The sequence below is a fragment of the Peromyscus eremicus genome, chromosome 23 (genome assembly GCF_949786415.1).
Source record: "Peromyscus eremicus chromosome 23, PerEre_H2_v1, whole genome shotgun sequence".
Lineage (NCBI taxonomy): Eukaryota > Metazoa > Chordata > Mammalia > Rodentia > Cricetidae > Peromyscus > Peromyscus eremicus.
In genome coordinates this window covers 24155639-24180975 of record NC_081438.1, presented here as the reverse complement: position 1 = coordinate 24180975, position 25337 = coordinate 24155639, and the positions used below count along the sequence as shown (strand labels likewise).

General features: G+C 52.4%; 1 protein-coding gene across 2 annotated transcripts in view; it reads left to right on the top strand.

Annotated features, from left to right (window-relative positions):
* Clip2 (CAP-Gly domain containing linker protein 2) overlaps positions 1-18896 on the top strand; it is a 46169-nt gene extending 27273 nt beyond the window's left edge. Inside the window, exons 8-15 of one of the 2 annotated variants that reach the window (XM_059248839.1) lie at positions 6416-7351; positions 10027-10084; positions 11644-11727; positions 13360-13516; positions 15716-15875; positions 17053-17238; positions 17548-17610; positions 18807-18896. In XM_059248839.1, the coding sequence (XP_059104822.1) occupies positions 6416-7351; positions 10027-10084; positions 11644-11727; positions 13360-13516; positions 15716-15875; positions 17053-17238; positions 17548-17610; positions 18807-18818 (1656 nt within the window). In that variant the 3' untranslated portion in view covers positions 18819-18896. Of the gene's footprint in view, positions 1-6415; positions 7352-10026; positions 10085-11643; positions 11728-13359; positions 13517-15715; positions 15876-17052; positions 17239-17547; positions 17657-18806 lie in introns of both variants that reach the window. The other variant, XM_059248838.1, reaches the window with a different exon arrangement.
* The last annotated feature ends 6441 nt before the right edge of the window (positions 18897-25337 follow it).

The following is a 25337-nucleotide window of genomic DNA, read 5'->3' as shown; positions in this document are numbered from 1 at the left end:
GGACCTTAGAAGTCACAGCCATAGGTCATTTCTGGGATCAACTCAGACTGGTCTGGGCTTGGTGGCACCCTAGCTTTCTAGAGTTGCTGAAGCAGGATGATTGGAAGTTCAGGGCTAGCCTGGGCTACAGACCAAGTCCAAATCAGCCTGTACTTCTTAGCAGGAGCTTGTCAAGAAAAAAGTAAAAAGGGAGTGAGAGATGTAGGTCAGTCAATAGAGTGCGTGCTTAGCATGTGTGAGGCCGTGGGTTCAAATCTCAGCGTGGTAGGGCACCTAGTATAGGGAGGTAGAGGCAGGAGGATAGACGTTAAAGTCATCCTTGGCTACACAGCAAATTCAAGCCTAGTCTGGTCTATGTGTGGAGTTTTAAGCCAGGCAGGACTACATAGTAAGACTCTGTCTTCAAAACAAAACAAAACAAACAAACAAGAAACTGGACATGTTGGCACACACCTGTAATCCCAGACCTCGGGAAGTAGAAGCAGGAGAATCAGGAGTTCAGGGCCAGCCTCAGCTACGCTGTGAGCTTGAGGGCATCCTGGGATAAATGGACAAATGAGACCCTGAAAAGAAGGAAGGAAAGGAGGGAGGGAGGACAAAGATGAGACCAGCATCCTTACCCAGCCTGAAGCTGTTGTGGTTTGTGGTTTTATTACAGCCAAAGGGACAGGACAGGTGGTTGTAGCTGGCTTATCTGATGGGCAGCAGTCCCCTGCAGAGGACAGATGGGTGGGCTTGTGGGGAGAGGGGGGGCTGCCAGAACTAAGCCCCCTCCACCTGCTCCCATCAACAGAGGCTTAGGCAATGATGGATTACCGGGAAATGCACACGTGCTCACCGCCCAGGGCGGGCAGTTCAAGGAACTGGAGCCAGGGTGGTTCCAGGTGCTCACAGACCTTTGGTGACTCCGGGTCAGCCTGTCTGTCTGCTGCCGGTCTGTCTGTCTATGTCTCTTACTACATCTGCTCCCTGTTCCAGACTGCCAGACGTTACCACCCAGTTATCCCCTGGAGAGAATCTGGTTGGTCCCAGGCCTGCCAATAGGCTGGCGCGGGCATTGAGGCAGGGGGACAGGATGGACAGTGACCCAGCCAATGTAGCCAGAAGGTCTGTCACATCCAGTTTCCGTTTTTGTTTTTTTTTTTTTATTCTAAAGACTAAATTGTGACCATGTTTGGAGCATCTAGAATGTGAGCCCTGCTAAAGTCCAATTTATCCCCACACACACTTAGTTTGGTTTGATTTTTTTTCGAGACTGCCCAGGCTGGCCTGGAACTTAGAATTCTCCTGCCTCAGCCTGCAAGTACCAGGATTACAGGCTTGTAACCATGCTGTTTCCCCACTCATCTTAAAAGACAAACCAAGAGTCTACAGAGAAGGCTCAGTGGTTAAGAGTACTTGCTACACTTCCAGAGAATCTGGGCTTCAGTTCCCAGATGGCTTACAGCCTCCTGGATCTCCAGCCCTAAGGGTTCTAGTGCCCTCTTCTAACCTCCATGGGGACCTGAACATATACCCATGGACGGATGCACGCACACACACACACACACACACACACACACACACACAAAAAAAAAAAAAAATCTTTTTTGACATTTAAAAAAAAAATCAAAACTAGCTGAGTGTACACGCCTTTAATCCCAGCATTTAGGAGGCAGAGACAAGCAGATCTCTGTGAGTTCAAAGCCAGCCTAGTCTACAAAGTGAGTTCCAGGCAGCTAGGACTGTTACCCAGAGAAATCCTGTCTTGAAAAACCCAAAACAAACAAAAACCGTGGCATTACAGAGATGACTCAGTGGTTAAGAGGAGCTGCTGTTATTGCAGAGGACCGGAGTTCGGATCCCAGCACCCACAGGATGGTTCACAACCATCTGTAACTCCAGTTCCAGGGGATCTGATGCCTTCTAGCCTCCAAAGGCACTACACATGCATGTTGGTGTTATACATACATGCAGGCGATACATGTACACACATAAAATAAATACATAAATCGGAAAAAGATTTTTATGTCAAAACCAAGGGCTGGAGGTGTGGCTCAGCAGTAGATAGCTTACCTAGAAACCCACACTGGGGACATTGGGGATGTGACTCAGCAGAAGAACACCTGCCTAGGACCCCCTAATTGGGGGCCCGCGGTGCTGATAATCAATAGAGAGTCTGAGCTTGAATCCCTAGCACTCTGATTAGAAACGGGTATGGCGCTTGTCTAACCCCGTTGCTGAGGAAGCAGGGACAGGCTCCCGGGAGACTGCTGGTTGGCCTAGCCAGTGAGCTCCAGTTTCAGTGAGACCCTGTCTCCAAAAACAGGGTGGAGATGAGGTAAGACCTGGTATCCACCTCTGGTCTCCACATGCATCTGAACACACACACACACACACACACACACACACACACAAAGTCAAAATTGAAAAACCGAAAGCCCGAACCCTGTCCTAAACAGAACACTTGGTCCCCTTGGGCTGGGTCACCCCATCCATCCTCTACTGTTTCCGTGACTAAACTCATCATTGCTCGTTAGGGCTTCCCTCCTCTTCCTCTGCTGAGGGGCTGCTGTTAGGGTCCAATCTTTCCGTCTCCATGGCTGGCCACTTCTTCCTGGCATCTGAATATTATCCCCCGTTGTCTAAGCCCCGTCCACCCCTTCAGACTTGCTGCAGGGTTGGGGGTGGGGGGAGGCTGTTGTTTTAACCTGTGTTTCCCCAAGGGTGAGCCGCACCCTCCCACTCTTCCCGAGACGAACCTGGTTTCCAGTCTGGTCTCCTGGGAGTACCCCAGGGTGCGGGTCCTCCCCGCCTTCCTGCTTACTTGCAGAGATCCATCACGGGCCATCCAAATGCCAACCCTGTGCCACCCAGAGAATGTCCTGCTTTGTTCTCGAATGAAACGGGTGCTGTAAAGAGGGGACAAAAGTGCCCTTGTACTTAACAGAGACCAGGCGTCCTCTGTCCTCTGCGGAGCCTGGGGAAGGGGGAGGAGGGGGAGGGATGTCGACCAAGCCAGGCTCCAGGAAGGGCAGTGGGTGTCAGCCCAGTCCCCACCTAGGAGGTCTGCTGAGGAGAATCAAGATGGCGTGAGTTGCGTTAGGCAGGGATGGTGGCATGTACCTGTCATCCCAGCGCTAGGGAGGCTGAGGCAGAAGAAGGATTGCAGGTTCAAGGGGGTATCCTGGATTACATATTGAGTTCCAGACCAAGCTGGGCATATGGTACAGTCTTCATACTTGGGGAGGGGGGGGAGGGGGGTCAGCCTTGGCTACATAGTGAGCCCCTGTCTCAAAAAACAAACAAACAAACAAAAAACCCTAAAGAAAACAAAGTCAAGATGATTTGGGAAACCCTGTCTTGTTGATTTTTTCCCCCTTGAATGCCTGGGTGTCCTGAAGCCAGGGGTCAGTCATTCATTCATCCTGTGTGCAGGATGCTCTAACTAAGACTTCAAGCTGGACGTGAAGGCACATGCCTGCGTGTAAACCCAGCACTTGGTAGGCTATATAGCAAAACCCTGTTTCAAAAGACCGAAAAGAAAACAGGTGTGATGGCACACACCTTTGGTCCCAACACTCAGGAGGCAGAGGCATGTGGATAATCTGTGAGCTCAAGGCCTAGAGGGCCATCCAAGGCCAGCCAGAGCTGTATAGTAACAAAACGAGGGCCTGACAAGATGGCCCAGCAGGTAAAGGAGCTTGCCGCCAAACCTGACAACCTGAGTCTGATCCCTGGGACCCACATGGTGGAGGGAGAGAACCGACTCCTGCAAGTTGTCTGTCCTCTGACTGCCCTCATGGGCACTGTGGCATGTGTGCCCGCGTGCACGCACAGACACACACACACACACATGTGCACACACACACGTGTGCACACACATACACAATGAGTTAATAAAATGTTATTAGCAAAAAAGAGAGAGGGGCTGGAGAGATGGCTCAGCAGTTAAGAGCACTGGCTGCTCTTCCAGAGGTCCTGAGTTCAATGCCCAACACCCACATGGTGGCTCACAACCATCCGTAGTGAGATCTGGTGCCCTCTTCTGGCATAAAGTTGTACATGCAGATAGAACACTCACTCTTAAAATAAATAAGTTTAAAAAAAAAAAGAGAGAGGGAGAGAGTAAAAAGCTGGGCATGGTGGCATACTCCTTTGATCTCAGCACTCAGGAGGTAGAGGCAGGTGGATCTCTGTGAGTTTGAGGCCAGCCTGGGCTACAAAGCGAGTTCCAGGACTACCAGGACTGCTACACAGAGAAACTATCTCTCTCTCTCTTTTTTAAATTTATTTAAATGCACTGGTGTTTTGCCATGGTTTGTCACATCCCCCAAAACTGGCATTATAGACAGTTGTGAGCTGCCATGTGGGAGCTGGGAATTGAACCCGGGTCCTCTGGAAAAGTAGTTGGTGCTCTTAACTGCTGAGCCATCTCTCCAGCCTGAGAAACCCTGTCTCCAAAAAAAAAAAAAAAAACCCTTAAAGAAGCCCACAGGCTCATAGAGCCGCAGCAGAAAAAGGCTGGGCTTAAAAGTAATAGGAAGAGCGTGGCGGTGGTGGCACACGCCTTTAGTCCCAGCACTTGGGAGGCAGAGGCAGGTGGATCTCTGTGAGTTCAAGGCCAGCCTGGTCTACAGAGTGGAGTTTCAGGACAGCCAGGGCTACACAGAGAAACCCTGTCTCGAAAAAAATAAAAAATAAAAAATAAAAATGTGTTGGGAAGAAACTGGGGTAGCCATGGCCACCACATTACCAGAGGCTAGCAAGGGATGGTTCCCACAGCCTCCTCTGCCTTGAATATACTCACAGCTAGATCACAGTGAGGGGAGGACACCCAGCCCCCCACGCACCCCACTTCTGAGACCCTCTCTCTCTTCCCCCAAGCGATTCCGGCTCATTGATCTGTTTTCACAGTCTTGTTCACTGAAGATGACGCCTCCTCTCTCTCTCTTTCTCTGTTTCTTTCTCACTCCCTTTCTCTCTTTCTCCGGCTTCCTGTTCCCCATGCCCTCTTCCCCACACCCCCGCCTTCCTTGTCCACCCCGCCATCCCCTCTCCCCCCTGGGTGGAGCAGACCCAGACCCAGCTGGAGCACGCGCGCATTGGGGAGTTGGAGCAGAGTCTGCTTTTGGAGAAGGCGCAGGCCGAGCGGCTGCTCAGAGAATTAGCGGATAACAGGGTAAACCGCGCCGGCTGCTGCCACCCCACCTGGCCGGCCCCTTGGCCCCTCGATACCCCACCCTTCGCTTTTTATCATTTCCTGAGCCATCGCGATGGCTGCTCTCACTTTTTAGAATTTCCTTCTCTGCTCCCCTTTGGGAGGGAAATGGAGATTTCCGGTCACTGTGACCAAATGGTGCTCTTAGGGAAGGGGGTGTTGGTCCTCTGGGATTGCTGCCAAGTTCATGGCTCCTTGAGCTGAGGCGTCTCTTTGAGACCTTCCCCTGGGCCCCCTTCCTGTGCATTGCCACAGAGAAGCCTCCTGGGAGTGGTGTTGGTGGTCTCGGGTGGCCACCGGCTTCCTTTGTCCCTGCTGCTGAGGAGGTCAGAGAACAGGAATGCAGATCTTAGGGTGGCAGTAGAGGGCCAACCTGGAGGACCTGGGGCTCAGGAAGTGGGCCTTTTCATACGCTGGGGTATCCCCAAAGGACGAGACTATCTCCATCTCCGAGTCTGAACATGGCCCTACAGTGTGTCAGGGAGGCCCTGAGAGGCTGCATGGTCGGGTCAATCCTAGGGTGTGGTTCTGTGTTCCACACCCCAGGCCCAGCCGGCCACTCCACACCTGTTGTACATGTCCCGTACATATGTCCAGACAGCTGGCCAGTCCAGCTGTGGCTCTGCTGGGAGGAGTTTTGACCAAGCAGCATTGATCAGGAGAACCACCTGCAGACAGACGGAGGCTTGAGGCAAGGGCTCAGTTTCTGCACAGTGGCCACAGCACCGCAGGGCGCGTGGGTGTCTGGAGACACATGGGTTCACGTGCACACCGGCCATTGCCTGGTGATCGTATTGCACTGTGTGTGACAGAATGCGATGTGCAGGAACGTCGGTAGCTGGGTTAGTGCCCTCTAGCCAGACTGCAAGTCAGAACAAGTTTATCCAGCTGGGCATGGTGGCACATGCCTGTAACCCCAGCACTCGGGAAGCTGAGGCAGGAGGATTGCCGAGACAGGCATACACATAGAGCGTTAGCGTCTAGAAAGTCCTGAGCTCAAACTTCTCTCATGCACCGATGGGTTCTGAGTCCACCTGAGCAACAAGGACATGTGGTTTACCCCATCATTTGGGGTACACTAGGGTCCCCGAGAAAAGCTAAGTACCTAGCTATAGAGATAAGCACCTCCCCATCATCTGACTGCCCGCCCCCATCAGGTGTGTCCCCCTGCCTTCAGCCTTGGCCACTGACCTGTCTCCCTTTCTCTCACGCTAGCTAACCACGGTGGCCGAGAAGTCTCGGGTACTGCAGCTAGAAGAAGAGCTGAGCCTGCGGCGCGGCGAGATCGAAGAACTGCAGCACTGTCTCCTCCAGTCGGGCCCGCCACCCCAGGACCACCCGGAGGCCGCTGAGACCCTGCGGCTGCGAGAGCGGCTGCTGTCGGCCAGCAAGGAGCACCAGCGAGACAGCACCCTGCTGCAGGACAAGTATGAGAAGATGCTGAAGACCTACCAGGCCGAGGTGGACAAGCTCCGGGCGGCCAATGAGAAGTACGCGCAGGAGGTGGCGGACCTCAAGGCCAAGGTCCAGCAGGCCACCAGCGAGAACATGGGACTCATGGACAACTGGAAATCCAAGCTGGACTCGCTGGCCTCCGATCACCAGAAGTCCCTGGAGGACCTGAAAGCCACGCTGAACTCCGGCCCAGGCGCCCAGCAGAAGGAGATTGGAGAGCTAAAGGCCCTGGTGGAGGGCATCAAGATGGAGCACCAGCTGGAGTTGGGCAACCTGCAGGCCAAGCACGACTTGGAGACAGCCATGCACGGGAAGGAGAAGGAGGGCCTGCAGCAGAAGCTGCAGGAGGCCCAGGAGGAGCTGGCGGGGCTGCAGCAACACTGGAGGGCGCAGCTGGAGGAGCAGGCCGGCCAGCACCGGCTGGAGCTACAGGAAGCACAGGACCAGTGTCGCGACGCCCAGCTGCGCGTGCAGGAGCTGGAGGGACTGGATGCGGAGTACCGTGGCCAGGCGCAGGCCATAGAGTTCCTCAAAGAGCAGATCTCACTGGCCGAGAAGAAGATGTTGGATTATGAGGTGCTGCAGAGGGCGGAAGCCCAGAGCAGGCAGGAGGCAGAGCGGCTGCGGGAAAAGCTTCTGGTTGCCGAGAATAGACTCCAGGCCGCCGAGTCCCTGTGCTCAGCCCAGCACAGCCATGTAGGCGGCACTCTGCTCCTGTGGGGGGCCCCCGGCTGGGGAGGGGCGTGGGAGGGGGTGGCCTCTGTGTACCAGGCGGGGAGTGTTTTCCTACAAGTTGCCTGGAGCTAGCCAAAGGGGGCTCCGAGGAGGCGCTTCCATCTCCCTCAGAGTCATGGTGATCACGGGGACCAGCGCGGTCTGAGCTGACCCTGCCTGGTCCTTCATAGACGGGCTTTGAGAGCCGGTGAAGCACCATTTTGCCAGCCCCTGAACCCTGATTGGTTTAGACTGGAGGGCTGAGAATTGGAGGATTGCAAGTTCAAGGCCAGGCTCAGCAACTTAGATTCTGTTTCAAAGTTAATTTTTTTTGTTTTTTAAATGGGCCAAAGGCGTGGCTCAGTGATAGAGCACTAGCCTAGTATAAGTCCTCGCTTAGGTCCCGGGTCCCATCCCCAGCATGACAAAGCATACACGCATGGTCTATTGAACGGGCTGCCCAGTGTCTCCTGTTGCTCTCCTGGTACCCAGTACTCAGGTGTCACCACCAAAGTGGGCACACATGCAGAAGGAAGCTCTTGCCCCTCCCAGGTCCTTGTCTCATCGAACGCCTACCCAGGGACCCAAAGATGTCTCTTTTTCTTCTGGAGAGGCCACAGCCACCATGACCTATTTGGTTCTAAATCCAGATGCCCAGCTATCTTATCCTTGCTCCAACTAAGCATGCCCTGTTTGTCCTTGGGGGAGGTCAAGGAGTATGGAGGACCATGTCCACTCCAGCGGGCCCAGGAAAGATGCTTTAACTGGCTCTGAGTCGCACATCAGCTGAGCCCTGCCTTGGTCCATTGCAGGAGTTATTGTGTTTAATTCGGTGTGGGTATGCACATGTTGAGTACCAATGCCCATGGAGGTCAGAGGCTTTACATCCCCTGAGCTGGAGTTCCGGTGGCCATGAGCCCCCTAACTCAGGTGCTGGGAACTGCACTCAGGTCCTCTGCAAGGGCTGTACACACTCTTAACTTCTGAACCATGTCTCCAGCCTCTAATATCTCACTTAAAATTTATGAGGGACCTGCTAAGGGCTTAACTGTTTAATCCATGCACAGTCTCTCTGCAGCGCGCTGTTTAGGGAATCAGTTGTCTGTAGCCTTTCTCCCAGGAAGAGAGGCATTTCTTATTTGTTTGTTTATCTAAGATAGGGTCTCAGGCTAGCCTCAAACTCACTCTGTAGCAGAGGATAGCCCTACATTCCTGATCCCCTTGCCTTTACCTCACAAGTGCTAAGATTCCAGATTCGAGCCACCGTATTCCACCTTGCTGATATGTGTACGTGGGATGCATATGTGTGGTGGCTAGGGGTCAGTCTTGGGTACCATCTACTTTGTTTTCTGACACGTTTAACTGGCTTGGAGCACCTGAGGTAGGCTAGGCTGGCTGGCTGGCCACCCAGCACCATCTGGTCTCTACTTCCCAGGGATGGGATTAAAGGTGTATGTATGCCACCACATCCGGCTGTGCCCAGCTTTTTGGTTTTTTTGTTTGTTTTTTTGTTTGTTTGTTTGTTTTTTGACACAGGGTTTCTCTGTGTAGCTTTGGAGCCTGTCCTGGATCTCGCTCTGTAGCCCAGGCTGGCCTCAAACTCACAGAGATCCACCTGGCTCTGCCTCCCGAGTGCTGGGATTAAAGGTATGCGCCATCACTGCCCAGCCCAGCTTTTTTTTATGTGGGTTCTGGGGCCCAAACTCAAGCCCTACTGAATTCAAGGCAAGTACTCTACCAACTGAGTCGTCTACCCAGAACCTCAGTTTGTCTTTTTCAGTCAGCTGTTCCTTCCTTGGCTTCTGAGTTTACTATTAAATAAGTATTGGAAGAAGGCAGTTTAAGGAAGTCCGTAGGGGAGCTGGCCCTGGGCTCTGCTGTATACATTCAGTGCTTGTTTTATGACTGGAGCATCAAGACCGGTGTCCTGGAAACAGTTGGAAAGATTCCCAAGGCAGCTCTCAAGAAAAGAGACACCGACTTAAAGTAATAGACATTTTTAGTCAAGGAGATATCCAAACCAGACCCGGTGATGCAATACCATAATTCTAGCCACCGAGGAAGCCGAGGTCAGAGGACCACAGGCTCGAGGCTACAGAGTGAGTTGAAAGCTGGTTTATACGACCTAATGAGTCAGCGGTGAAAATGAAAAATTAAAAAGGGCTGGGGGGCGTGGCTCAGCTGTAGAGCCCCTGCCTAGAATCCCCCAGTGAGGGGCTGGGGTGTGGCTCAGTGGTAGAGCACCTGCCTAGAATCCCCCAGTGAGGGGCTGGGGTGTGGCTCAGTGGTAGAGCTCCTGCCTAGAATCCCCCAGTGAGGGGCTGGGGTGTGGCTCAGTGGTAGAGCACCTGCCTAGAATCCCCCAGTGAGGGGCTAGGAGCATGGCCTAGAGCATCTGCCTAATATGGAGAAGCCCTAAGGTCCATCCTTTGTTCCTTACTCCCCAAAATAGTGTTTCAGGGGCTGCAGGGGAATCCTTTGAGGGAGCTTCTGGAAGCCAACCTGGGCTTCTCTTTAATCATAGGAGTCCAGGTGTGTCTGTGCCCCCTGCTGGCATATTGGGTCCCTGCATCCCCAAGGTCCCTTCTCACAGGACGAGGTGTAAGTTGGCCTGGGTAGGGTGGCAGGTGTGTCCTCTTACAGGATTGTCCTTTCAGGTGATCGAGCCCAATGACCTTTCTGAGGAGAAGATTCGGATGAAGGAGACTGTGGAGGGTGAGTAGCCTCGGGGAGGAGCCCGGGCTTTGTGGAAAGATAGCTGGGGGTGGCCTTGGAGCTGAGTCACGAGGTCTGTCACCAGCTCCTCATTGAGGCACGTGATGTGTGAAGCCACCCCTCGGGGGAAGATGTCACAGAATCAGGGACACAAGGAATAAGCATCTCAGAGTCTCACAAACCACCTTCCTGTGGGCCCGTGAGGCGGCCCTGCAGGTAAAGACGCTTGCTGCCAAGCCTGAGGGGTTAAGTTCGATACCCCAGCTGGCACGTGGTTGGGGAGAGACTCGACTTCTTCAGGTTGCCCTCTGACCTACAGGCTGCTCCACCTACAAGCTGTGGCACATCCACACACACATCTACACAATCAGATAAATAAGTGGAATTTGTAAACAATTAAAAACTGAAGGACCAGGCCGGGCGGTGGTGGCGCATTCCTTTAACCCCAGCACTCGGGAGGCAGAGGCAGGCGGATCTCTGTGAGTTCGAGACCAGCCTGGTCTACAGAGCGAGATCCAGGACAGGCACCAAAACTACACAGAGAAACCCTGTCTCGAAAAAAACAAAAAAAACTGAAGGACCACCTTCCCTGTCTGGGATATTTATAGACATGGGAAGCTAGAGGATGTGTGTTAAAATTGCAAATTGCAGGAGCCTTGGTCTCCAAGTGGTGGACAGCTCGTACCTTGGTGATGGTTCACTCTAGAAAATGGAGTGTGGAGTAAGATGGAGTTGCAAATGTCAGAAGCTTCTCTACCTACTGCTGGCTCTCGTAACTTGTTTGGTTTTTACCTTATTTGTAAAAATGGGATATTAACTAGCCCGGCACAGTGGCATGCGCTTAAAATCCCAGCACTAGGGAGGCTGAAGCAAGATTGCCATGAGTTCAAGGCTAGCCAGGGCTACATATGGAGACCCTGTCTCAAAAAAATAATTATGTGAGCTAGGCTTCCCATGAGATCAAGTCTAGCCTGGGCTACATATTAAGATGCTATTTCAAGAAAAGTAGGTATATGTTGGGGCTGAGGATGTGGCGTAGTGGGGTGCTTGCCTGGCATTCGAGAAGCCCTGGTTCGGCCCCCAACAACCACATAAACCTGGACATAGTGTTGCATGTCTGATCCTTTGGAAGTAGAAGCAGGAGGATCAGAAGTTCAAGGTTAGCCTTGGCTATGTAATACATTTGTGGCCAGCCTGGGCTGTGTGCAAGAGACAGGTGATAAGCTAACTTGAGAACCATCCACAGGCTTCGAAACATCTTCCTGGTGGGTTTGGGAAGCAATCCAACACAGGAGCGCCTTGATGGTTCTGCGGCTGCCATCTTTATTTCATTGTTTCGACTTCTTTTGCTTGGGGAAACCGAGGAGATAGAGACTCATGGTCCCTAAACCACACACTATGGGGTCATCTTCCTCTGTGTGGGCGACTCAGGTGGTGAGAAAAGATCTTTGACAGAGAGGCTGAGTGTGACCCCTTTTAGGATGCCCTCAGGAGGGTCACCCCTTACATTATTGGCCCTGGGGTGCTCATAGGTCCCTTGTCTTCTCTTTTTCTCCTAGGCCTGCAGGACAAACTGAACAAGAGGGACAAAGAGGTGACAGCCTTGACATCCCAGATGGACATGCTCAGGGCCCAAGTAAGTGGTAAGTCTCCCTCCCTAGGGGCAGAGGTTGGGGGTTGGTGGAGGCTGGCTCTGTGACTCTGCCGGTCCAGCTGGGCTGGTCTATCTGCTTGAGAGCTATCCTGGGCTCTGCTGAGTGATCAGATGATGTGGAGGTGCTGCCTTCTCCCCAGAGCCCACTGAGTTCATGCCCCCCGATTCCACCAAGTTCTCTGTGTGGCCTTCTTGAAGACTTGAGTTTCTCACAGGCCTCTTTCATGCAGCCCCTGGTCCCCAGGAGAAATGGGCTGGGCTGCAGGGAGCCTGGACACCAGTAATCCCAGCACTCAGGAGGTAGAGACAGAAGGATCAGGAAGTTTAAGGCGGCGGTGAAATTTTGGGGCCAGCCTGGGCTACATAAGACAGTTGTAAAAGAATAAGTTCTAAATAGAATATAAAATCTGGACCACCTCGGAAAGCAGAGTACACAAAGAGGGCCTGGGAGAGGCCGGAAGTCTAGAATTGGTGACAGTGGGACTCATTGGTTCAAAGTGCCCTTGGCATTGCCCTAGGAACACCCCTCTCCACCCCTGAGGGATCGCCCCCATCCTCCTTTTCTTCTAGTCCTGGTTATATTTACCTGGCCTCAGGGGTCATGAGAAAGGTCAGTGAGCTGTTGACTCTCCCAAGGACAAAAGTGAAGACTTAGCTTCAGTTTTTTCCTTGTCTGGATAAAAAAAAAACAGCCACGGTGACCTGTCATTGCATCCCCACCCCAGAGAGCCAGGGTTGCTGGCTTGGTAGAGCTGGGTATGCGCTTCCGGGTCACAGCCCATCACTGAAGGAAGTCAGGGCAGAAACTCAAGCGGGAGCTTGAAGCAGAAACCACAGGAAAGTTGCTCACTGGTGTGGTAGATGCCTTGTGTGTTGTTAGCTTTGTGGTACAGCCCAGGACCACTTGTCTAGGGAAGGGTGCCGCCCACAGTGGGCTGGGTCCGCTCGCACCAATTAACAGTCAGAACAATACACATCCGCAGACCCACAGAGCAACCTGATAAAGACAGTTCCTCAGTTGCAATTCTCTTCAGTCCACGCGAGGCTGTGTCCAGTTGACAGTACTAACTCGGACACTACCTTTTCCTTTTTCCCTTTTGAGGTATGTTTTGAGGTGTGTTGAGTTCCCAACATAGCTGAGGATGACCTTGAACTTCTAACCCTTCTGCCTCCCAAGTGCTGGGATGACGGGTGTGCACTTCCATGCCTGGTTTAAGTGGTGCTGGGGATGGAGCCCAGGGCGAAATGCATGCTAGGCCTCGACTCTTTGTTGTTGTTGTTGTTGTTGGGGACAGGGTCTCTGTCCTGAAACTCACTATGTCACCACTGTGACTGAGTTCATAGTGATCCTCCTGCCTCAGTCTCCCTGGTGTTGGAGTCACAGACCTTTGCACATTGCTTGTCGCACTGCCTGCCTCTTAGGGTGACAATCATCCCCCCCCCCCCCCCCCCCCCCCCGTCATCCTGACTACACGAGCCTCTCATTGGTGTTTGGTCTCCCGAAACCCAGGGTGCTGGGAATCGAACCCAGGGCCTCTGATATGCTGGGCCAGCACTCTACCCACTGAGCCACACCCCCAGTTCCCATTTGTGTTTGAACTCTCTTTGTGGCTTCCCCCAGCCCTGGAGAACAAGTGTAAATCAGGAGAGAAGAAGATGGATTCAGTCCTGAAGGAAAAGAGGCGTCTGGAGGCTGAGCTGGAGGCCGTGTCTCGGAAGACCCATGATGCCTCGGGCCAGCTGGTCCACATCAGCCAGGAGTTGCTACGGAAGGAGCGGTGAGTGCTTCAGGGCTCAGCTCCAGTGAGGCTGCCGAGTCCTTTTCTTTCTTCCTTCTTCTTAATCATTTGTTTTGTTTTGTTTTTATTTTTTTGAGACAGGGTTTCTCTGTGTAGCCCTGGCTGTCCTGGAACTCACTCTGTAGCCCAGGATGGCCTCGAACTCAGAGAGAGCCACCTGCCTCTGCCTCCCGAGTGCTGGGATCAAAGGCGTGCACCACCACCGCCTGACTTCTTTTTAATCTTCTTAGATGTATTTATTTTATGTATATGAGTGTTTTGCCTGCATGTAAATCTGGGTACCTCGTGTGTGCCTGGTGCTCACGGAGGTCAGGAGAGGACATTAGATGCCTGGGAACCTGAGATACAGATGGTTGTGAGCGGACACATCGGTGCTGGGAATGGAACTTGGCTCTTAACCCCTGAACCATCTCTCCAGCCCCTCAGAGTCCCTAACACAGCTCTCCAAACAGCGGATATGAGAAAGATGAGTGCCACCCTCACATTGTGGTCTTGTGGATTGGATGTCTTGCCACTTGTAAAAATAATTAAGTTTACTCGGAACTTTTTTGGTTTTTTTTTTTCTTTTTAAGGATTTGCTTATTTATAATTTCAGGTGTGTGTGTGCCTGAATGTGCACCATGTGTATATAAGTGCCTGTGGAACATTCTTTCGAAGACGTTTTTTTCCACCATAGTAAAAACTAAGAGGATGATATGAAAGCATTCCTTACTCTGTGGACCAGAGACGGTTTCTAAAAACTTTCAAAATGTCAAATTCCTACATTTTGTGAAATGTATTTTTTAAACATAACTAAAATTAAAATAAACGAACAAATAAATAAATATCACCAAAATAATAATAATAATAATAATCAGTGCCTGTGGAAGCTGGAAGCGGGGTATGAGATCCCCTGGATCTAGGGTTACGGATGGAACTGATTATCAAACTCAGGACTTCTGAAAGAGCAGCTGGTGTTCTTAACCACCGAGACATTTCTCCAGCCCCAGCTTTTTTCTTCAGATAAGGCCTCTCTGCATACCCTAGGCTTGCCTTGAACCCCCTGTCCTCCGGCCTCAGCTTCCCTGTGGTAGGGTTATGGGGTGAGCCATGCCCAGCTCATCTAATGTGAGCAGCAAAATGGTTTTCAGGGTTTTTTTTGTTTTGTTTCCATTTTTTTTAATTTAATTGCATTTTATTTATTTATTTGCGTATGGGAGGGTGTGTGTGACACAGAATGTGTGTAAAGGCCTCAAGTCCTCAAACTTAGCAGCAAGTGCCTTTACCCCTGAGCCAGCTCCCCAGCCCTCCTCTGACTTTGAAATACTTCTCTCATTTTATTTCTAAACGCAGACCAATAGCCCAGCACAGCGGTGTGCGCCTGTGATCCCAGTATTTGAGAGATTACCATGGGGCTGAGGGATGTGGCTCCGTGGGTAGAGAGCCAGACTGGCATGCACAACACCCTGAATTCCACGCCCAGCACCATGTACATCACACATAATGACTGTGACTGTAATCATCCGACTTGGGAGGGGGAGGCAGGAGGGTCAGGAATTTAAGGTGCTACGTAGAGTTGGAGGCCAGCCCACGCTATATGAAACCCTGTCTCAAAACAAAATGGAAAAAATAAAATCTGAGACCAGGGAGGTGGCTGCTCTTCCAGATGGTACCAGTTTTATTCCCAGCACCTACATGGTGGCTCACAAACATCTATGGCTCCAGTTCCAGGGGATCCAACACCATCTTCCTGCCCCGGGGAACACCAAGCGTGCACATGGTCCACAGACATACACGAAGACCAGACACCCTTACACAAAACAAAAACAAGTAAATCTTTAAAAAAACAAACGAAACTCTTTGTTTGTTTGTTTATTCAGAGCTGAGGACCGAACCCAGGGCCTTGCGCTCGCTAGGCAAGCACTCTACCACCGAGCTAAATTCCCAACCCCCAAACGAAACTCTTAAGTACAGCCAGGGCCTCCTGATCATCCTACATCCAAATGCTGTTCCTCTTGGGTGTGGCAGACTCACGCCACTTCCTTCGAACGGGTCTCTGGTGCACCATCGCCTTGTGGCTGGCGCCCCCTGGTGGTCATGGGTGGCCACGGGCCTCCAGGCACCTGGCTCCTACAGCATGGTGAGGATGAAGTGCAGGGCTGATGCCCCCGGTTCTGTTGACTGTCCGCCCCACCCCAGGAGTCTGAATGAGCTGAGGGTGTTGCTGCTGGAAGCCAACCGCCACTCGCCAGGGCCCGAGAGAGACCTGAGCCGTGAGGTGCACAAGGCGGAATGGCGGATAAAGGAACAGAAACTGAAAGACGACATCCGGGGCCTGCGTGAAAAGCTGACGGGGCTGGTACGTGGAGGCCAGGGGTGGGGCTCACAGGGTAAGGGGTTCCGCGGCTAGCCTGCTGCCAGGCCCAGGAGACTGATGACCTCCCAGGGTCATAGAGGGGGCTGAAAATCCAGGAACTCCAGGATCTCAAGCACGGAGCAGTTGGAGGGGCTCCAGGACCCCCCATTTTAGACATCATAACCAGAGATGCCCCTACACCGACACTCACAGCCTGGTCTGACCAGAGCCGAAAGCGCAAAAATCAGTCATGTGTGGAGGGTAAAAAAAAAAAAAAAATCCATGCAGGGAGGTAACCAACCAGAAGCCAGGAGCTGGGCTCCTTGTTCAGGAGTGAGTGGGGCCAGCCTGGACTGCATGAGACTCTGTAATAAAGAGCTCTTTAGGCATACGGACTCCGTCTAGTTTCATACCTGGTCCTAGGTATGGTGGTTATTGGGCCCAGCTGCCTTGTTAGCATTCTGGTCCTGTGTCTGGCCTGGCCAGGTGCCGGCACACACACACACACACACACACACACACACACACACACACACACGTCCACGTCTGGCCTGTGCAGCTCTGCCACAGGAGGAAACAAGGTTCTGTGCTGCTGAGCTTTCCAGAGCCATGTGGGGTCCATACAGGGAGAGGGGTGTTTGTATTTGTACCCTGGGGCTCCAGGCTGATAGACCAGCCCTGTGCTGGGAAGAAAGCAGTGAAAAGCTGAAAGCCATATGAAGAGCATGGGTCCTGGAGCCACAGTGAGGTTTGCATAGACGCTCTGAGCTTGGCCCGGAGTCCCACTCCCAGGGTGGAGCAAGCGGAGTGAGCAGGCTAGGCCGGCCGGGTGCATCTTGGGATGCTTTGGTAGGAGGGCTTAGTGGAGTGTGTGGACACTGACCATCATATGTCATGGTGGGGAGAGAAGACACTTATAAGGGGCCCGGGGACAGAAAGGAGGAATGTGACATGGACATGGGAGTGATAGAGGAATACTGGGTGTCACGACTCTGTGGCTTAGTGGGAAGAGAAGGACTCGGGTGTGACTGGGGAGGGAGGTCTTAAATTCTAGGGCTTGGAGACGTTGTAACGGGAAGTCTGGGGAGCGGGGTCCTTGTCAAGCGGGAGGTGGGGCCTGCGGAGTTTCCGGTAGGAAGCCACACCGGCAGGTCACACGCCCACGCCTGCACCCTTCCAGGACAAGGAGAAGTCCCTGTCAGAGCAGAGGCGGTACTCCCTCATTGACCCGGCCTCGGCGCCCGAGCTGCTGCGGTTGCAGCACCAGCTGGTGAGCACGGAGGATGCCCTGCGGGACGCGCTGGACCAGGCCCAGCAGGTGGAGAGGCTGGTGGAGGCTCTTAGGGGCTGCTCAGACAGGACTCCGGTGAGCACACGGGGCTGCAGCCTCGGGAACCTCCATCGAGAGGAGGGTGGCCGAGTCCAGGAACCCCAGCCCCAAACGGGAGGCGGCTCCATCCTGGGGACCCGAGTCTGAAGGAGGGTGGCCCCATCCTAGGCGCCCCAAATCTGAAAAGGAAGCAAGCAGTGTTGTCCAGGGAAACGCCATCTAAAAGGCTTTGGTTCTGAGCCTGGCTGGTCCCATTGGGAACACCACTCCCCCTTGTGGTTACCTGTGGAACTGCATCCTGGCCGCCTGCTCAGCGCCTCCTCCCCTCCCCATCCCTCACTCCAGACCATCGGCAATTCCGGTTCTGCCAATGGCATCCACCAGCCAGACAAGGCCCACAAACAGGAGGTGAGCGCGCCAGCAGGCCTCTGAGAAAACCCTCCGAAGTCACTAAGTATGCAAAGGGACATGAATGCTTTGTGTGTGTCTTTGTGTCCTGTAACAGCGGGGGTTGGGTTGCTTGCTTAGGAAGATTCTAGTACTAGTCTATCCCATCCAGGAATGGTCCTGCTTTTCTTTTTTTGGGTTTTTGTTTTTCCTGTGGTTCTGGGAATGGAACCCAGGGCCTTAGCATTGACCACGACCCCAGCCCCTCACTAGAGGATTCTAGGCAGGTGCTCTACCACTGAGCCACACCCCAGCCCCTCACTAGAGGATTCTAGGCAGGTGCTCTACCTCTAAGCCACACCCCAGCCCCTTACTGGGGGATTCTAGTCAGGTGCTCTACCACTGAGCCACACCCCAGCCCCTCACTGGAGGATTCTAGGCAGGTGCTCTACCACTGAGCCACACCCCAGCCCTTGGTTTTGGAAGACAGAGTGCCCCAGTTTCCCACCTTTCCCCCAGCATCCACCCAGATCTTTGCAAACACCCATGAGGGACTTAGCACCTGGTCTAGGAGCATCCATGTTCCCAGCTAGCGGTGTGACCCAGGCAGGTGAGGCTGGAGTGGAGACAAGCTGAGCTTGCTCCTTGACCTTCCAGCTGTTCCGCGTGGCTTTGAACAAGGACCTTGAAGGCCGTCCCTAGCCAAGTAACTGTGGGCAGGGCAGCTGGCAGGGTTGGGTTGGCAGAGTAGCCGCCACCCTGGGAACTGTTGTCTAGACCATGTGAGGATTTGTTTTTCCTGCAACCTTGTAAGAAACATGGTCATCATAACTTCCAGATGTGGAGACTGAGGTTTGGAGTCTGTTGTTTTGTTTTCAAGACAGGGTTTCTCTGTGTAGCTTGGTGCCTGTCCTGGATCTCACTCTGTAGACGAGGCTGGCCTCGAACTCACAGAGATCTGCCTGCCTCTGCCTCCTGAGTGCTGGGATTAAAGGTGTACACCACCATCACCTGGCTTACTTCTTATTTCTTCAGATCCATCATCCACAAAGATTCTTGGATCTCCTTATAGAATCCAGGCTTTTCCTGCCACAGGGCCTTGACATGTGCTGTTCCTTCTACCCGGCATGCTCTCTTCCCCTTTGTCACCCCGCCCCTTCCCCATCTGCCCATTTGTCCTTCAAGACTCTTAATGATCAAACCCTTGTTCTCTCTAGGACAAACACTGACCCCAAGGAACACCATGGATGGACCGGCCCCATTCACACCAGAGCCCTGCCAGGCTTCCCAGCAGCTCCACCTCCAGGCAGGAGCCAGAACTGTCTCCTTGGAGATAAGACTATGTTTGTATTGTCCTCACAGCTGTGGACAATTCCCATCTGAACCCCCTGCCGGACCAGGAGGCTCCCACAGACACGGCCTTCCACAGAGTGCGGTACAGCTGGGCCTGGCCCCGGAGAACCTCTCTTGTCCCAAGGCGCTTCTGGAATTTACAGAGGCTGAAGCGATCCGGTCGGGCCTCCCTTGGCTATCGCAGGCCGCTCTGAGGCTTGTCTGGGGCACCTGGGTACTTGCCTGCCCCCCTTTCCTTTGGTGTCCCCAGGTCCCCTGCAGGCCCCTGAAGGGTGCAGCAGGGCCCCTGCTTGGACACATTCACACTAAGAAGGGCTTCAGTCTTCAGACACTAGGGAGGGCATTCTTGACTCCACGTGCGAGCCTCTTGTACACATCGGTACAAGGTCCCGTGGGCCTCTTTAGCCAGGGAAGATTTGGGGGTGACAGGCTCCTTCTTGCTCAACACCAAGCTAGTATGCATACTCACCTCCTACCCGCTGCCCGGAAACCATCGAGCAGACGGCTACAGTATTCGGTGAGCACAGAAACCCATCCTTCCTCCCGCCTTTGACCTTGAGCCAGGCCTGGCGCTTGGGGCTTGGAGCGAAGCAAGAACAGGTACAAAACTCTTTAAACAAAGCGTCCAGATGGTGTTTTGCTGGGGGTGGGGGGTGGGGAGAGAGAGAGAGAAGTCGAACTGGTTCCCCTTTATTTCTGGGAACCCCTGCCACGTTACTCCAAAGACCCCCAGCAACCCACGGAGGGCCCTGCTCCTAATCTTCCCAGTGGGTGACAGCTATGGTAAGTCATAAGGATGGCCCAGGTGGCCTCTGTGAGCACCACCCGGGCACCAGCAGGTATCACTCACGCTCTTGCCCGTTGGGGGGGGGGCGGTTGAATTAGCCCCTCCACCGTCCTTTCTGCTTCCTGTTGGCTTTTGGGTAGCACACGCCTTTAACCGAACAGCAGCCTAGAGCCCAGAATTGCTGCTTTAGTGGTCTAACGACAGGGCCAAATACTGCTTTTTCCAGCACAATCGAGCGGCTCACGGATTAGGGACTAACGGCCAAAGGCTCCCACAGTAGGGACCGGAAGGGGCTGAGCCCCACCCTGGAGTGGACTTGCACCGGGTAGGTGTGCGAGAAGCCATTTCCCCACAAAGCACTGGCCTTTGAAGGCCCCCTCAGCCTACCTGGTGTGGCCATCCAGCTGTAGCTCAGCCGTCCCCTCCCGTAACCCGCCCCCCCCTCCCCCAGTGGAATTGTGGAAGTGTGGCGAGTCCATGTTCGGACAATAAAGCTTGTGACTGAGGTACAGGACTCCTGCTGTGGCCTGCGTCTGTCTTGGACACCCTGGGGACAGGACTGGGTCCTAGCTTTGCCCGCTAATTTCTACTCAGATGTGAAGGGTCAATGGAGGTGGTGGGGGTGCTTTAGAGGGGCTGGATTTGAAGGAGGTGGACCATGTCCCTAAGGAATAACCCAAGTTTGTCCTCTGACCTCCACATGTCCATATGTATACCTGAGTGTGCGTGCATGCTCATGCACACACACTCATACACACAGGCGCGCATGCACACGCTCACGCACATACACACAAAAGCTTTTTTTTTGTTGTTGTTTCTCTATGTAACAGCCCTAGCTGTCCTCTGTAGACCAGGCTGGCCTTGAACTCACAGAGATCTGCCTGGCTCTGCCTCCAAGTGGTGGGATAAAGGTGAGTGCCACCACTGCCCAGTAAGCATATTTCTTAAAGTCTGTGGGTGTTATAGGTTTCTATGGCTGTAATAAAACACTATGAGCAACTTGGGGAGGAAAGGGCTAATTTCAGCTTACAGTTCCACATCACAGTCTGTCACTGAGAGGTCAGGGCAGGAACTCAAACAGGGCAGGAACCTGGAGACAGGAACTGGAGCAGAAGCCATAGAGGGGTGCTGCTTATTGGCTTGCTCCCCACAGTTTGCTCAGCCTTCTTTCTTTCTTCTTTTCTTTTCTTTCTTTCTCTCTTTCTTTCTTCCTTCCTTCCTTCCTTTCTTTGTTGTTGTTGTTTTTCAAGACAGGGTTTCTCTGTGTAGTTTTGGTTCCTATCCTGGAACTCGCTCTGTAGACCAGACTGGCCTTGAACTCACAGAGATCCACCAGCCTCTGCCTCCCAAGTGCTGGGATTAAAGACGTGTGCCACCACTGCCCGACTCAGCCTGCTTTCTTATACACAGCAGGATTACCTGCCCAGGAGTGGCACTGTTCCCAGTAAGCTAGGTCCACCTATATCATTCATTAAGAAAATGCCCCACAGACTTACCTACAGGGCAATCTGCTGGGGGCATTTTCTCAGCTGAGGTCCTGTCCTAGTCATTTTTCTACTGCTGTGACAATGCACCGTGACCAAGGCAACCTATAGAATAAAGCATTTAATGAGGCTTACGGTTTCAGAGTGTGCATCTATGACCATTGTGGTGAGGAGCATGGCGGCAGGCAGGCAGGCAGGCGGGCATGGTGCTGGTGCAGTGGCTGAGAGCTCAGATCTGAACCACAAGCATGGGCAAGAGAGCAAGAGACCTGACTGAGAATAGCATGAGCTTTTGAAACTTCAAAGCCCACCCTCAGTGACATCTCCTCCAACAAGGCCACACCTCCTAATCCTTCCCAAACAGTTCCACCAACTGGGGACCAAATATTCAAACATGAGTCTATGGGGGCCATTTACATTCCATTCCCTGGACCCTATAGGCTTGTAGCCATTTTATAATGCAAAACCTGTTAGTCCAACTTCAAAAGTTCCCCATAGTTCTTCAGTCTCAACATAGTTCCAAAGGCTCTTCTGAGACTTCAGGGCAACCTCTTAATTGTAACCCCCTGTAAAACCAAATTACATACTTCCCATAAGTGATGGCGTGGAGAAACTGCCAAACTCTGTGTGTGGAAAGAAAGATTTATTGAGGATCAAACTGACAAGGCTATCACTTGTGGGGGAGCAGAGAGAAGAGCCAGCAAAATGGCAGCAAAGTAGGCAGAGTATATTATAGCTAGCAGGTGGGGATCTGAGCTGATCCAGGCTCTGGGGTTGACCAGGAACTAGGTGCTCTTCCCGAGGTAATTGGACTTTGGGGAGAGGTTATGGGAGGTTTCTGGAGGATTAGGATAGCTCCTGGTAAACAGAAACTCCCCCACCCCCCCGCCTCCCGCCCCCTGCCTCTAAGTTTGTTTGCCGGATAACACTCCTGATGCATTAGAGTGATCACTATAACCATGGGACAGAGTCACTATTAGGCCGTCTTGAAATCTCTGACAACAAATCGAATCCAAAACTCTTCAGTTTCGGCTCAGGCAGAGTCTTAGGGCAAGGGCAGAAAGCAGTCACATTCTTTGCCAAACTATCACAAGAGCGGTTCTCTAGCTCGGCAGTGGTGGCACACGCCTTTAATCCCAGCACTTGGGAGGCAGAGCCAGGCGGATCTTTGTGAGTTTGAGGCCAGCCTGGGCTACAGAGCAAGATCCAGGACGGGCACCAAAATGACACAGAGAAACCCTGTCTCGAAAAACCAAAAAAAAAAAAAAAAAAAAAAAAAAAAAAAAAAAAAAAAACCAAAATAAATTAAAAAAAGACTGGTTCTCTAACCCAGCGGTAATGCTGTTCCCCTCTGAAACTCCTTGAGCTGGACCCCCACAGTCCACAGCTCTCAACATGACTGTTTCATGCTCTTCCTAGACGGCTCACAGCATTCAACACGTTCCTAGTCCACAGTTGTGGAGACGGGGTTGGGAGGGAGGGCTGCTGAGCTGAGGCCCCAGGGCCAGTCAGGAGAGCTGCATATTGGTCCTTCACACACACATTGGGTATCAGATGACAAGAAGGGGTGGGGCCACGGCCACTGTAGTGCCTGGTGTCCATCACTTTATGGGCTCCAGGTGAGGGGGTTACACCCTTCCCTTCATGTGCCTGAACCTGATGAGTTCTTGGGCCCTATTTTTCTGATAGTTTTTTGTTGTTGCTTTTCAAAACAGGGTTTCTCTGTATAACCCTGGCTGTCCTGGAACTCACTCTGTAGACCAGGCTGGCCTCGAACTCACGGAGATCTGCCTGCTACTTCCTCCCAAGTGCTGGGACTAAAGGTGTGTGCCACCAAATCCAGCTCCTAATAAGAATTTTAAGCACCCATGTATCCCTACAGTCTTTGTTCATCCTGAAGGGTGGCACCCTTATTAAATTTTTTAAAATATATTTTTTGAAACAAACAAATATATTTTTGGCTTTTTGAAGCAAGATCTCTACATAGCCCTGGCTGTCCTGGAACTCACTCCGTAGACCAGGCTGGCCTCAAACTCACAGAGAGATCTACCTGCCTCGCCTTCTCAGTGTTGGGATCAAAGGCGTGCACCACCACACCCGGCTTTCTGCTCCCAGGAATAAGTCCCATGCTAGTCTGTGCTGCCTGAGTGGTGCTGGATGGATGATGGTGTCTGCAGATCCATTCAGGAACCATCATCATCTGCCCCCAAAATGGATTCAAATGGTGGTAAAATGGGGCCTCTTGGGGGGTGAAACACAGCCCGAAAGAGCAGTTTTACCCAAGATTGAGTAACTCACAGTAGGGCACAGCCTGTTGTCGGTATTAGCTTGCACAGAAAATTTAGAGTCAGCCTGGGTCGCATGAGGGAGGGAGAGGAAGAGAAGGAGAAGAGGATGGGGAGGCAGAGGAGAAAGAAGGGAGGGAGGGGAAGTGAGGAGAGAGAAGATGGGAAGGAGGAAGGGGCAGAGGAGGAAGAGAAAAATGAGAAAGGAGGTGAGTGAAGAGGAGAAGGAAACAAAGTATACATATGCATCATCTACAAGACTTAGAGATAGTCTTGCCTGTAATGCACAGAACTTACCACAAGGTGTCGCCCTCGGCTCTTGCACCTTCTGGTCCAGCCCCTTATCTGGAGCACAGAAGGCTTATTATTGGCAAACCAGCACGGGAAAGGGAAGACATAGGTGTCTCCCTCCTGACCCTAGAGTCCCCTGTCCCCAGGAGCCACCAGGCTTCTATGTGGGTATCCATCTGTCCACCCATCAACAGAAGCCAGCTAGAGAGGGGACATGCGTTCCATATCCGGGACTCCTTCAGGTAGGACTTGATGCTCCTGGGCTGACCCCCCACACACACTTCCTACACCCCAGTTCCTTGTCTAGCAAATTTCCCTGAGGGTGACTCAAAGTGTCTTCATTAAGGTCCTTGCTGAATCAAGGCAGCATACTTCTAGACTTTTCTCTGTAACCCTGAGCAAGGCGTCCCATCCTTTCACATAACAGCAGAAGGAAGGACTTGCTGTCCCCACGCTGTCCCCAGGGTCACCCTCAGAGCCCCTTCCCTGGCTTAGTGGCTGCCTTTCCCTCTGCCTGGCTGGAACCACTCTGCCCTGGAATTCGCAGGCTGTTCAGGTACTAGATACATTTTCCTCGTTCCTCACTCAGTCCACCGCACCTGCCCCACAGTGAACCCACTGCTTTCTGCTCTTCCCCGCTGGTCAAAGCTCCAGTTGTCAACTTGACACACCTAGAAAGAGGGAACCTCAGCTGAGGAGTCGCCTCTACCAGACGGTCCCGTGACCGCGTCTGGGGGGCCGTTGGCTTGGTTGCTGGTTGGTGTCCGAGGGCTCAGCCCACTGTGGGTGGTACCATTCCTAGACAGGTGGGGCTGGCTAGAGAAGAAAGGTAGCTGAGCGAGCCAGGGGAAGCAAGCCAGTGGGCAGCACTCCTCCATGCCCTCTGTTTCAATTCCTGCCTTCAGCTTCTGCCTCAGGTTCCCCCAACAGTGAACTGTAACCTGTAAGCCAGATAAGCTCCCTGCCCCCAATTTTATTTTAGTCAGTGTTTCATTACAGTAACAGAAAGCAAATTAGGTCACCCCTCCATCCCATCCTAACCTCTTTCCATACCCACTCCGGCCTGGGCCGCAGTTTCTAGCTCAAGCCTTACAGAGAAACCTTTCCACGTAAGCACATGCCTCACACACTCACACGGACACATACACCTACACACATGGACATCCACTGACACAGTACATGTGAACACATATATTCATAATTAACCACACATCAAATACACATGTACACGTGTGTACATATTAACATCTACACATACAGACATGCACGCAATACCACACACACACACACACAAATCCATATATGCACACATGTATCTATACATATACATATATATATTATATATTACATATGCTTGCAGTGTGATGGCTGTTCTTGGTTATCAACTTGACTACATCTGGAATCAACTAAAACCCAAACATGTAGGGTACACCTGTAAGGGATTTTTGCTTAATTTGAAGTAGGAAAAGGCATACCATTAATCTGGATTTGTTTGTTTTCAGACAAGGTTTCTCTGTGTAGCTTTGGCTGCCCTAGAACTCACTCTGT